Below are 14,918 nucleotides of genomic sequence, written 5' to 3'. Positions count from 1 at the left end.
TAGCCAAAAATTCAATTAATTAAAATAATATAAAAAGAATTTTTACTGTTAGTCACTGTGGCTATATTAACGTTAAAATCAAATTTAATAAACTCTTAATATAATTTGGTAGGTTAAATTTAGGTTGAACAGGAATTAAAATTTATTTTTAACTTATCCAAGTATTGTACACCAGAATACTACAAAAGAAAAATATTGTAGAGTCAATATCTCTCTTAGGGACTTAAGAAAAATATTGTTATTATATGCATGGAAGAAGGAATGAGACATTATAAAATAGATCCATAAAAAGTGTTAAAACTTATTAATTAGAAACACTCACGTAAACGACACCCCACAATTTATTTATGTGAATTGGTAGTACCTCTATAGAATGTTACTAAAATTTAATGTCAGTTTACGTCAACTATTTTTGCTTGAAGGTTCTGCGATGGCACAAAGTCATCGGTCTACGATATAAGAAGTATTGGTAAGAATTTTGATCAATCAATCGGATAATACAACACTACATACATACGTATATCTACTATTTATTATATATATTTTTCCATTACAGTTAGTTTAAATATATCATAAGTACTTCAAAAAGCATTTAACCGACTGTAACATAAAACTATCTTTATAAATGTTGTGATGTTTTAAAAAACAACCAACTTCCCATACCTGACTAAATTTAAATTATTGTATAAATTGATATCGTGAGGTCATAGGTTCTTTTACATAAAAATAAGTTCATGCCATGCATAATTTCGTTAGTCCATCCTAGCATTTCTTACAATTGCAATTATCTGTACAATCATTTATACCATAATATTGAGCGCATATTTTAAGTATGAATATTTTCACTTGAATTTCTGAAACCACCCATTTTTGTATTTTATGTGACTTCAGTTGGTTGCACCTGACAGAAAAACGGTTTCTGTAACTTACGAGTTTGTATTTCAATTTTAATTTGACATTTTTTCATTCCTTTAATCATTGCGAATTGTTTAAATGTCATGTGCAGATAAATGCAAGGCGCTACGGGCATATTGACACTAACTAATTGATTTGCATATTTGAAAAAGATTAGATTTTTATAAAATATTACTTTTTTATATGAAAGTATTTATGTGTGTCGCTGTACATTTAACCCAACCAATTATGGTGGCCACTCCATAAAAATGAAGTATGAACTATGCAAAAATTCAAAAACTGCAAAATGTGAATTATAAATTGAAGGAATTTGAAATCTTCTTAGTAAGATGGCATTTGAATATGTGGCTTAACAAAATAACACATTAGAATAATAAAAAATTTTATTTTTTCAATACCATATGATACTTTTAATCTAGTCATTATAGTGTTAAATTTTATTCGCTGCTAAATTAAATTAATTTATTCATTATAATTTTTTTTTTATTTATCATCCATAGTTCTATCATTTTTATTCATGATTAATGATGTATGTATCTCTTTATTTTTCAAACGATCAGAATCACTGAGAATGTCACGCTTTTCCATTTAGGCTACTGTCTTCATGGAAGATCAACTCTCAATGTTGAATTCTCATGTTCTTCTTCTGCAGCAGCCATTGTGTTGTCTGTTATCAATTTAAGTGCCTCTTTGATTGATTTGGTCACCTTTTCTCTTTTATAGGATTTGGTATATCAATAACCCTTAGAGTATTGTAGTTAATTTTTTATTATTTTCATTTATTTTGGGATAACTCACACAAAAAATGTGTGGAAATGGTTTTTTAATTAATAGAATTCATTTAAATTAAAAAATTAAATTTTTATAAGCTTAAAATAGATAAATAGAATAAATATATGTATAAATAAAATAAATAGAATAAATAGATGAAATATTGTATAAAATGGAACTTAATGGTGAAAAAAATTATAACTATAATATTAAAAAACATTTAGTGCCGCCATTTACACTTGAGCGATAAAAACCTACTGCATGCAGCGGCAATAGAATGACTCGACCTTATAAGCACATATTCTCTATAAAATATGATATATCTAACAATCGGTCAAATGGCACAGTGCCATGAATCCTACTTGTTTTAGGTGATTCCCTGTCGTGTGGACTGAACACCATGTTATTTTAAACACACTTATCAAGATAATGAACAGATAAATGTTTAATTCGATTAACTTTCATGACGCGAATTGAAGTTCTGTGTTTGGATATAATTCCTTTCTTGTCGTGGGGTAAAACCCATCTAAACCGTGGACATTCTTTGAGAAAATGTAACTCCACAGAAATTGAACTTATAGGTGCCAAAACTTTCCCTGTGTCACCTTAGGTACCAGATTTTGCTATTTTTCCAGTTTGTTTTACTTTTATATTTTACCATTTTACTACTTTTAGTAAAATGATGTGCCGGAATTAAAAACTCACTTGCAACTAGTTACACTCCAAAACAGTACGACCTGTACTAACTAATAGATTTTAATTACCTCTCATCTCGGGAATATTCTATGCCTTGACACGAAAAGGGAAGATAAAGTGGCGGAATCCATAGTTTTTTCACATTGTAATCTACGCCGATAAATGGCACCATTGTAATTTCAAAGAATTCCGTTAGTACCAGTTGAAGCTATACGTTTGCACCATTGCTGTTCTTTGCGTCACGACACCCGGTTAAAAAATGCAACACCACATCGAATGAAAGTCATTCTTCCCGCATAACTTTATGTTTTAACCATAGCCACCATAATAATTCCATTAAAGTGGCCAGCCTTTATTGGTCAGGACAGCCGAAGTTTTGTGTCCAACGGGGTCAGGTACTGGATTTACACCTCCGGTCGAATGCAGTATGTGCAACACAGCTACTGCCATTTATACTCCATTAGCATCGGGTAGTGCGTATTGGATTTTAGTCTGCTTTTACGACAAGCATGCCTTAACTCGGGAATATTATAGCTCCTTTTCTGAAGAGGTCGCCGAATTAAGCAAGCACTAAGCGGTTTTTTACCGACAGCGAACACCGAGCCTAACCAAAGGTGTCACAGCATGTAATTACAATTATTTCTTACCATTGAAGCAGCAGATTAATGACACTGAGCGGTAACGTAAACTAGGGCTAAGTGGAACTTATCGCTGCCCTTACAGGCTTTTCTGAAAATATCTACATCTACATATCTTCAGATATGTAATAGATGTATCTACATATATCTAATACAGATATCTATTATCACATGTCTTTGAAAATATTTATTTGGTTTTTATTATAGGTATATGATTTTTATTCAATTGTTGACTGCAAACATCAGGGGTTAAACCTAAACACTATTTACTTTGAAACGCAGAATCATGTGTTGAATTACTGAGACTACATTTCACTTGATTTATGTTGTTCAAACCTTCAGTTTCATAAAATTATTATTATTATTTTAACAAAAATGCACAATCCATAATTATTGGAAAAAACGCATAAACTACAGCTATATAAATGCACTTGAATTATTTTTGTTTATTTTTATTTTTAATCGCAATTTTATTAGTGGAATTTTTCAGAAATATTAATAAAGATGAAACGAAGTGGTATTTAATTTTTTATAGTATAAGCTATAGTCATCATTAACACACGTTACCATACAAGTATCTGCAACTGATTTGTGAGCATTTATATAAATCATAAATTAAAACCAATTAAAAAACGCAATAAAAACGTTGCGCTCGAGTACGCGGGTGTAAAAAAAATTACCCATAACAATGCCAAAAATATGAAAAATATAAAATTAATAAGAAAGAGCTGTATATTTATTTACAGTAAATTTAGCATTAAAAACAAATAAAGCATTTAAAGCATATGTGGTCCTGTAAGTTAGCGTAGGCTAACAATAAATTTTCTAGCCAGCATCGTCATAAATAATGAAGCAAAGAGACACCTCTCCTCGCTGCAATACAATGAAAACAGCACGAGTGACAACAACACCAACAAAACATTACCAAATATAATTAATCAAAAAGATATAAATTACACAAAATTAAATGGTAACGTTGAGATACAAAAATGTACTTGGCATAAACTTCAAATCGTTGGTGAACATAACTTACACCGCAGCCGCATAGTCACTCGAGAAAAATGTTCAAAGACAATTCGGTTAGATTTATAACGCGTGCCACATACTCTGAAATCTTGAAGTTAAAAAATAGGCTTAAATGGAGTTGAGCCAATGCTAAATGCTATAAGCATGCCAAAATTCGTTTCTTTTTTGTTATATATAAAGTATCTTACTCATTTGACCTTAACAGCAAAAAAAAAACTGTTTTGTTTAACAAATTTGTTTTATTGATAGTTGAAAGATACGTGCCAACTATTAACACCACACCGAGTGCCAACTTCGTCATTTAATAGATTCTTGCTGGGCCAAGTGTGATATCATTCAAACATTTTTTTATGTATTTTTTTCCTTCAAATTATTAGCCCAAAACTGCTATAGGTATTTATGAATTTGGTATAGTAGTCAAATATAAAGGATTAGCTCATTGATATGATATTTCGTCAAGTAATTACCATATACCTAAGTGTGTAGAATTGGCATTGCTTCTTCAATGCTTCAAAGCAGAGTACATTAAACTAAATAGCTAAGTAGTTATAAAATATAATATAATCCAACTCTCAGCATCCTAAAAATACAGCGAAATTTGATAAACACAGGCAGATACAAAGACATCAGATCCATCATATTATAAAGTCCCGTATTCAGTTATTCTTAGTGTGACTTAAAACTGTCCACAGATAAAATAGAGTAAAGGTGCTGATTCATCAACTCAGACTTCTGAATATCATAATAATAATATGGAATAGAAAATATTATTTTAAGTTATCAGAGATATATAGTCTTATTCTATATATGTTTCATTTCGAAAGTGATTTGAAACGAAATACATTTCATATTTTTTTTGGACACTATTTAGATTTTGCTATAAGGTGTGAAAAACTGTGGAAAGCTAACTAGATAGGGCATTAGCTCAATCGCAACTTCACAGATGTTCACTTTCAAAACAGCTAGAGTCTGCGGATTGATCGAAAGATCCTGTGCGAAAGATCCTACTTGAACTATATAACCAAATATGGATTGTGGTACCATTCTGATGACATCATATATCTATATTACCATTATCTTTTATTTTACTTTTCAAAAACATTGATAGTCGTATTGGGTAATAACAAGAACTGATGATTATATAAGTTCAACCGAAGTAAATGAACTTGTTCAAGCAAAAAATAAACCTTATTACTGTAGAAGACTAGACACAAAAAAAAACATTTTTGGAGCAAGTTTTCACAATAAAAATACATTCTGTGGCTGCCCAAAACGATAAAAGCTGGATATATGGTATGAGGAGAGTCAATTTTAGCGATGAATGATATTGTTTAAGAAGTCAAATGAAAAATTAAGTATCAACGAAATTGTAGATATGATCAGCACATCATATTTTAGTAATAAGATGGCAAGATGACAGTTGCGTTCACAGTTTCTGTGCAATTTTATAAATGTTTTTTACATTGTTCAATGGCTATCTGCAGTGATAATAGATCAGTTACATGACAAAATATCAAAGACTAAGAAAAAATCGAACCATGCCCCCACGGATGGTTCACAAATGAAAATATAAGTGGGTGCAAGATAATAAAATAGCAGAGACTAAGAAAAAATCGAACCATGCCCCCACGGACAGTTCACAAATGAAAATATAAGTAGGTGCAAGATAACAAAATAGCAGAAACTAAGAAAAAATCGAACCATGCCCCCACGGACAGTTCACAAATGAAAATATAAGTAGGTGCAAGATAACAAAATAGCAGAGACTAAGAAAAAATCGAACTATGCCCACACAAATGGTTCAAAAATGAAAATATAGGTGGGTGCAGGAATCTATATAGCCAAAGATGACCTCAGGATATTCTTCCAACTTCCACATTAGTCCAGTGTCCAAACTAAAAAGGAAATACCCTTGGTCTTATAAAATAATCAATGTATTAACAGTAAACTATCTTTTTGGACACTATAATTCCATTCTTGATTTCTCATCCAAAATACAATATTGCAACTAGTCAAATGGTATAAAATTCAACTGCCTAATACGTGATATTGGTTTAAGCCATAGAGACAATGACTAGGTCTGACAAATATAAGGTATTTGACTATAAAAATCAGTGAACTAATAGGCATAACAAAGGTTCTAAATATAGTTTTTTAAAAATCGATATTTTGTGTAAAGACATGAAGTATTGCACTTAAAGATGAATATGGATCTCTTCCAACAGATTAACAATAAGTCATACGCAAATTTGGTAAGCAAGTCCCAAAGCAGACGAAACTAATATGAGTTTCTGTCATATGACTTTATATCATATAAAAGACGTCCATAAACAATATAACGGATTTTCCTCTCAATAGTAATATAAGCAACGTATTAATAATATACTATCATCTCACTATTCTGTACACGACTTTCAATATAATAATTTTTTACTTCCAATAATTTTCAAACACTAATAAAGTATAAAAAGAAAAAAAAATATAAAAATTAATAAAATATCAGTTATTAAAGAAACAAAAAAATAAATATTTTATTACTTTTCTTTCGATATTTTTTATTTGTTAATAAATTTTTAACAAAATTAGTTATTTTGGTTCGTGTATTGACTATAAGATAATTGTTTAGTGACGTTGTTGGAGTTGGCATCACTGATACCAAAATTAACTAGTGGCGTCACGAACCAAATAAACTGCACACTAAATTAAAGTGACATCTTGCGAGGTTTTAAGAAAACTTTGTATTTATGCCCATGCCGTAAGGTGGCACATCGTACGTTTCCAGATAAAAATAACCAGTAGCCCTGGAAAAAATTAGAAATAAAAAAAAATTAAATAATATATTATAATATATAATATATCCAAATACACACGTATAATCTGTAATTTTATAATTATAAATATTAATAATATAATATAATTAATAATATACTATAATCTTATAGATAGTATATCTGTAAAATATTATATGAATATTATATCCGATGTAATGTAAAATACAGGATTTATTAGTAACCATTATAACGTAATATAATAGAAACATAATATATATAAAAAGTTTTTGTTTTATATTAATTACTGGGCGCACATAAACATAATATAAGTTATAAATTAATATAATAAATACTCATGTGCATATAATTTACCTTCTTGAAACTTCTTCTCCCATATAAACAACTTGAGTTTCATCCATTTTGCTGATAGCTTCAACCAAACTTGTTAAATTTAAATCGTTTTGCCATAATTTCGCTAAGCAAACATCAAGGTTACGAAACTGTATACTACTGAGTGGGCAAGGAAGTGCAGGAAAATTTTTAGGCAATTCTATGGACTCGGCATATAATACGACGGCACGATTGTGGCTGCAGCTATCTGTAAAATAACCAGTTCCCATACAATAATTTCACATTAAAAATGCTAATAAAGAGGTTTTCTGCAGAAACTTACAAGCCAATCGATACTTTGAATTGTTTGTTTTCAAAATATTTTTATAACTTAGTCACTTTTCATAACATAATTTATACATTTGAGTGGAGTTGAGTCCACGAGCAACGAGAAAACAAGAAGTCACAATGCAAATGCAAATACTATGTACCAGAAACCAACATTAAATTTGTATCAAGAATGATATTGTTTTGTATAGGAAAATTATTAATGTGCACAGCACAAATGGTATCATGAACACTAAAGTGTTTATGTAAATTACAAATTTAGAATAAAACTATTCATATAAAGCGTATATGGAGCAAGTCAACTTTATAATTAACATACTTCCAATGTCTGATATAATTTCTTTGGTACTCTAAAACTTTGGTTGAGTTTATTTCAAACCAAAACTTCAAGCTCTTAAAAAAAATTACACACTTACATCCTTCCAATAAAAGTTTGCTGGCAGCTAATAAATCCACATCGCCACAACCCTTTTGTTGTGTATAACCAAAATTGGGATAAAAATCTACTGTACCACGAGGTGTTAAGTCTCCAAAAATCGGAAAATCAGTATGTATCACATCAACAAATTGTGCATCATTCGATCTTAATCCATCCAAAGAAATAGGTGTGAAAAGTGGTAATGCAGGATCTAAGCCAGTAATACGACCTAAACTTCCATTGAAGAATCTTCCAATATTGCCTGCTATATGCGCACCCAAACTGTGGCCAATTATGTGTACTTGATTATACTCAATTTCGTGTTTGCTGCAATAAAATTCAATTTAGTGAAATAATTTATTATTTTTATTATTGTCATATATAATTTTGTACTTCAGAAATTCATACAAAGCCTCTGCAAAGTGTTTGGCGACTTTAGAGATGGCACGGCGGGAATTGTGATAATCCAAATTTGCCAAATCCTGCCAGTCCGCTATAAATACATTTGCTACTCCTTGAGCCAAATAAGCTGAAAAAAAGTGTCCATTTGAAACATATTTAATTTCTAAAAAATTAAATTAATAAAATCATTATACTAAACACTACTTAAATAGAATGCAAGAGCATATCTCAACTAAGCTATGAAATAGTATTCTTCCATTAAAACTAAATTTTATTATAATATAATGTAATATATTAAGATTTAATTTTATTAAATCTAAGTGATGATATTTTAGGTTTTACGCAAACACAAAAATAATTTGAAATAATCACTTCAATAAGCACTTAGTAGGCATATGGGTCATTTTCTGCAAATAGATTTTGCCCTAAACACCTCCGATGTGGCTGAATTTTTTTTTTTGACACCACAAAATAAAATATGAACTTCAGAAAATGCTAATGAAAAATATATTAAGAAATTTTATTCCTAGGTATATCCTAGGTTCCATAAAACTTCAAGAAGTTGTATTTTAGACTAATATTTAAGTAGCCTTATCTGAAGCCATGGTAAAGAAACGGCAGAGAAATGACTTGTCCTTTAATTTTAACAAAAATATTAGTAATTATATAGTTTTAAAAAAATTATTTTTTTTAAATTATACCTCAAAAATGTTTCTTTCAGATTAGGATTTTATATTAAATTTTTTTTAAGACTCGAAACTTTTAAATTTAATGAAGTATTCTTAAAAATTTGATTATGTTGTGATAATGTTAAACGCAAATCAAAAATAAAAAATATACATTTTCTATAAATAACTCGGAAAACTCATTTCAAATTAACTGTTAATATTGGTACTTAAGTATAATCAATTTCAATTGTTTAAACTATGTATAAAATGTTCAATCAATTATCTTTAAAACACAGTTAACTTTAGGTCTCTGCTACTTAAAGAACAAAAAATTATTGATTTTTTCCCCGAAAATATAGGTCTTTTTATTCATTCAGATGATCTTATACTTACCATTCGCTAAAGGCTTTATTGAACTATGACTACGTGATCCCAAAAATCCATGTACAATAATTTTGAAATTCTGTTTCGAAAGCAAACTCTCCACTTCATCCAATCTTAACTCAGATGGAGCTCCCAGACTGGATCTATTAGAGTTAAAAATTAGACTTTAAAAACATTATGCATATAGATAACCAAATTTTAAAAAGAATATAATATATTTATTTTTATATGTAATAATTTCATAGTTCAATTTTCTAAGAATTACTTACGGTCTTTGGTAATAAATGTTTGCTGTAGATAAGAGAGTTTCCTGCAACTTATGTCCATTAATCACACAAAATATTATATAGAACATAAATAAAAGCTTTATTAATTTTTCCATTGTATACTTCTGTTTTAAGTTCAAGATAAAATGTTGTTAATCAATGAGATTCTCCGGAAAACTAACTGAATTTAAATATAAATTTTATCTTAATGCAAATACCTGAAGCAGTTTGCGTGTTGGTTAAATTATATTTACTCCAATCACAATTACGCACACTTATCATATTAGATAATATGTGCTTGAAGTATTTTCTCAAATATATAGGAAAGTTTTGAGTTCTACATATGACTACATAATTATTTCCTTAAATATATTTCACTCATTTTAGAATATAAAATAATGACAACAGTATTCATTTCATATCAAGCAGTATTGATTTCAAAGATATCACTACACAATATATTAAATCAATATAATGATAGCTGAAGAGGTGTTCTCTTCTACACCTTTTAAAAGTCCACAGAAAACATATGATATGGATTATAAAACTGCAACCCATGAAATATTTACAATATAGATAGATAGGTAAAATGAAAGGTGATTAGATTCCTCATAACTGATTTGTGGAGCGTTGGATATTTTACAATCAACTGAACACATTTTTATGTTGGAAATTTTGTGGAGTGCCTTGAAGAGTGGATATAGTTAACTCTGGACTATGACCCAACAGACGCTTGGGTGTATTTTCTTCGAAGGCTGTAGACCGAGCTATATCTACAACGAAGATAGGATATTTTAGGATAATTTATAAAGAATTTGAATAAAGTTTGCTTTAATCATAATAAATATAATGTTCGATCAATATTATATTATTAGTTCCTTAAACGATTTGTTTTCAGTTATTAGACCACGATATTGCTTATAGAATTTAAGTAATTTTAAAAGGATCTTATAGGCATATTATAAATGCTTATAATTATTGTTTTCATTTACTATTACATTTTCAAAAATTTCAGAATTATTATTAAGAATTCAATCACTCAATTACAGGCATTGAAAGTATCCTTAATTCTTATTAAAGATATTAAATAGCTCTAATATATTATCCGATTATAGCCATCTCTGTTTCTCGTATCCTTTTCGAATAAGTGAAAAAAAAGTATCAACTCCCAAGCCACAAAATGGTTCCGGCCCTACAATTAGTGGCATTACAATATATGGTACCGCGATTGTCTCATTTAGTAAGCCGGATAAAACAAATTTTCTAATAACTGTTAGAATGACTAACATATTTATAGATCTAGAGATCTAACTAATGATTTAGAAATGATTTAAAGACAAGGCAAGACTATAATAAAAGTTTATTCAATAATTCCATAAGATCATATTCCATAATCTTAGATGTAAATTCCAAATATTTATATATTACCATTTTTTTTAATTTAACAATAAAAACATCAAAGGCCTTTTGCCTGATCCAATACATTTCACTAATTCCAAAAAATCGAAAAAAAAACCACTTATATCTTTTGTTATGCCTCTCAAGAGATGGCTTTGACAGCATAAGAAGTCATCTGCCCGCCCATTTATCTAATGTTGGTATTAATGTTTTATACGGTTATTATCTTTTAGAAACAGTCTTAACAGTTCTTAATATTCAACCTAGTTGAAAGCTTCTAAATAAGTAACGATCCATACTCGTATACCATGAAGAATCAGTATTATGCTGCATACTACTATTTATATATACTAATTTCAAAACCTCTTTGACATACTTAATCAGTAATCAGATTAAATGAGTTTACAAATTTAATAATCAAATCCGGATGGCAGCTGTCGTAAAATGTATTGTTTTCAGCAAAAAGACGGTTTTATACAAAAAATATATTATTATTTAGCCGACAGATTATATTTTAGATATCTGACTTAACCATGGGCGAAGAATATGTAACTTCAACGAAATCAAAGTTCAGGTCTTTTATCGACATTTAAGACATAAGAGAGTAGGTAATGAGGATTATCAAAAGAGTTGATATGGACGACAAATGATTTACTTATTAATTCACTGTATAATATATTTTTTCAAAATTAAAACAAAACAAAACATAGTATATACATGTGTAGATATGTATATGTTTATATATTTAAATAGTTATATATATATTTCATTAACAGAATTTCTATGCTTGTAATAAAGTTATATAAATACATTGATATTTTATCATTTCCCTATTACATACAGTGTTGTGCATAACAAAAGCAACCAAAATTTGCCCATCCAATAAATAAGTTTTTTGTCTACTTTTTACTTTTCATTCAAAAATCTAAATACACAGTTTTATTTGTTATTGTATTAGCTATTATAAAAAAACAACAAAATCTACAATTCTTCATAACGGGTTAATTAATTCACACAAATAATAAAATAGTGCGAAATGCGGCTGTGCAGAACAATAGCAACTGAGACAAGATCAATGATAGATCTATGACCAAAGTGCATTCTAGCAAGATATTTTTTTGATTTTTTGCATTTTTATGCTGTGATTTATGTTTTTAAACAAATTAGAACATAAACACAGAATAGTTCAATATTAAATCAGGTAATGGAAGTACGTTTTTATCATGGCTCGTGACACGTATACTTTGAAGTTTAAAGAAGCAAGAATTGAAAAATATTTAAATGGCAGTGCTCAAATGAAATAGCCAAAATATTTAAAATTAATTAGTTTATTGTTTCGTAGCTTATAAAAAAATATAATTGGACAAAATACCGTTAAAACGGTTTATTTGGGTGAAGCCTCTCTTAAGATTACTTGTAGAATTGATCGAAACATCATAAGAATTACAAAAAAAACAACCATTCGTGTCGTTGAAAAAGGTCGTAGCCGAGCTTAAACAAGGTGTTGACTCTAGTACTGTACGCAGGCTTACTCTCGAAGCCGGTTTCAAAAGTTACAGACCAGTCAAAAAACCAATGTTGACTAAAAAGCATTAGCAAAAGAGGCAGATTTTTGTTTTGCTTTTTAATTAATATTAATATACTTCATTTAGATCAAATTTCGCGTGGAATCACTTAAATTGGACTCTTACTAAATGGAAAATAATTTTTTTCAGCAATAAATCAAAATTTAACATCTTTAATTCTGATGGGATGTGCACAGTACGTCGCGAAAAAGAAAAACGTTTGTATCCGCGTAACTGCCAAGCGACTGTGAAGCATGGGCGTGTGTCAGTAATAATTTGAGCGTTCTTTTCAGGATTTAGACTAAGATCTTTTCATGAAATTCATCAAATAATAGCCCAACATGTGTACAAAAAAATTTTAGAAAGCCATATGGTACCCCATGGCGGATGAGAAATGTCACTCCGACGGGTATATCAGTACGATAACGACCCAAAACACACCATAAAGCTGATAAGAGAATGGATTTTGAAAAATGGAATTCCAATTTTAGATTAGCCAGCCCAAACACCTGATTTTAATTCAATTGAGAACATTTTGGTATTCTCAAACGTCGCTTTGGGGGTCGAAAAGTTTCCAAATGTTTGAGGTCATGAAAGTTGAATGATATAAAATTCCAAATAGTTTTATTAACAATTTAATATCACCTATGACCCGTAGAAGTGCCCAAGTAATAAAAAGCAAAGGGCTTTATACAAAATTTAGAAAAATAATACAAAAATTTAATATAATAAATAAAGTTGCTATTGTTCTGCACAGCCGCTTTTCGCAATATCTCATTATTTTTGTGAATTATTTAACCCGTTATGAAGAATTGTAGATTTTGTTGTTTTTTTATAATAGCTAATACAATAACAAATAAAACTGTGTATTTAGATTTTTGAATGAAAAGTAAAAAGTAGACAAAAAACTTATTTATTTGAGGGGCAAATTTTGGTTGCTTTTGTTATGCACAACACTGTATATATATCTAACTTTCTTATATATATATTAATATATATTATATACAAATTAATTTTTTTTAAATAAAATTTTTTCAGTGTAAAAAATTATAACATGATACAATAACTTTTCAGTGCAATTTATTCTTTTGGTTCATGTATTAACTATATTGGGAAGTTTTGGCAGCATTTCAATTGATTTGTTACTATTGAAACCAAAATTAATTAGTGGCGGCATGAACCAAGCACCTTGTGAGTCTTCAGAAAATTTTGTATGTGTGCCCATACCGTAAGGGGGTGCATCATTAGTTTCGAGATAATAATAACCAGTAGCGCTGAAAAAAGATAATTTTATTACATAAATAGTTTAAATATATATATATAATCTACAAAATATATTATTATTAAAATATATAGAAAACATGTTTCGACAAAATGAAGAAAGATTTTGTTTTCCTTCATTGAAATAACTAAACCATTACTTTTACAATATAATATATACATATAATTTACCTTCTTGAAACTTCTTCTCCCATATAAACAACTTGAGTTTCATCCATTTCACTAATAGCATTACCTAAATTTGACAAATTCTTGTCGTTTAGTGACACCCTCACTAAGCAAAGGTATAGATTACGAAGTTGTATGCTACTGAGAGGGCAAGGAAGTGCAGGAAAATTCTTAGGCATTTCTACAGACTCGGCATATAAAACAACAGCACGACTGTGACTACAACCAACTGTAACATGATCAGTTCCCATTTAAATCATCAAAAATGTAAATCGCTAGAGTAATATACACTTACATGCTTCCAATAGAATTTTACTGGTGGTTAATAAATCCATATCGTTACAACCCTTCTGTTGTGTATAACCAAAATTGGGATAAAAATCTACTGTCCCACGAGGTGTTAAATCCCCATATACAGGAAAATCAGTATGAATCACATCAACAAATTGTGCATCAGTTGATCTCAAACCATCCAAAGAAAAAGGTGTAAAAAGCGGTAATGCGGGATCTAAGCCAGTAACACGACCAAAACTTCCATTGAAAAATCTTCCAATGTTTCCTGCTATATGCGCACCCAAACTGTGGCCAATTATATGCACTTCATTATAGTCAATTTCGTGTTTACTATAATAAAATTAAATTCAGTAAAATTATTATTATTAATTTTTATCATTTCTTTATTTTTATACCTAAAAAATTCATATAAAGCCTCTGCGAAATGCATAGATACTTTAGAGACGACACGACGAGAATCGCGATAATCCAAGTTTGCTAAGTACTGCCAGTCTGCTATGAATATATTTGCAGCTCCTTGAGCCAAATAAACTGAAAAATAATTTATGTTTTATAATTATTTGTCTTCTTACTTTTAGT

The 14,918-nt window shown here is 29.2% G+C and overlaps 2 protein-coding genes across 2 annotated transcripts in view; both read right to left on the bottom strand.

Annotated features, from left to right (window-relative positions):
* Window positions 1-6,589: 6,589 nt before the first annotated feature.
* Window positions 6,590-9,740, bottom strand: LOC119673292 (lipase member H-A-like). Its single transcript, XM_038084558.1, has 6 exons — window positions 9,637-9,740; window positions 9,377-9,510; window positions 8,307-8,442; window positions 7,912-8,240; window positions 7,190-7,415; window positions 6,590-6,847 (listed from the first exon to the last, which is right to left on the bottom strand). Exons 1-6 carry the CDS (start codon window positions 9,720-9,722, stop codon window positions 6,772-6,774), a joined length of 987 nt encoding a protein of 328 aa, XP_037940486.1. The 5' UTR covers window positions 9,723-9,740; the 3' UTR covers window positions 6,590-6,771.
* Window positions 9,741-13,665: 3,925 nt separating this feature from the next.
* LOC119673288 (lipase member I-like) overlaps window positions 13,666-14,918 on the bottom strand; it is a gene marked incomplete in the record, with an annotated part of 638,721 nt that continues 637,468 nt past the window's right edge. The window contains 4 exon segments of the mRNA XM_038084552.1: window positions 13,666-13,870; window positions 14,049-14,274; window positions 14,341-14,669; window positions 14,735-14,870. Of these exon segments, the coding sequence (XP_037940480.1) occupies window positions 13,690-13,870; window positions 14,049-14,274; window positions 14,341-14,669; window positions 14,735-14,870 (872 nt within the window).

This window comes from Teleopsis dalmanni, chromosome 1 (assembly GCF_002237135.1).
Source record: "Teleopsis dalmanni isolate 2A chromosome 1, ASM223713v2, whole genome shotgun sequence".
Lineage (NCBI taxonomy): Eukaryota > Metazoa > Arthropoda > Insecta > Diptera > Diopsidae > Teleopsis > Teleopsis dalmanni.
Note: the sequence above shows the minus strand (reverse complement) of the source record. Positions and strands in the feature narration are given on the sequence as shown.

Coding starts and splice junctions, on each gene's coding strand:
- LOC119673292 (XM_038084558.1), bottom strand. CDS start 9,722: ATGTTCTATATAATATTTTGTGTGATTAATGGACATAAGTTGCAGGAA. Junction 8,443..9,376: donor AATAAAGCCTTTAGCGAATG/GTAAGTATAAGA, acceptor ACTTTTTTTCAG/CTTATTTGGCTCAAGGAGTA. Junction 6,848..7,189: donor GGAGAAGAAGTTTCAAGAAG/GTAAATTATATG, acceptor AATTTTTTCCAG/GGCTACTGGTTATTTTTATC.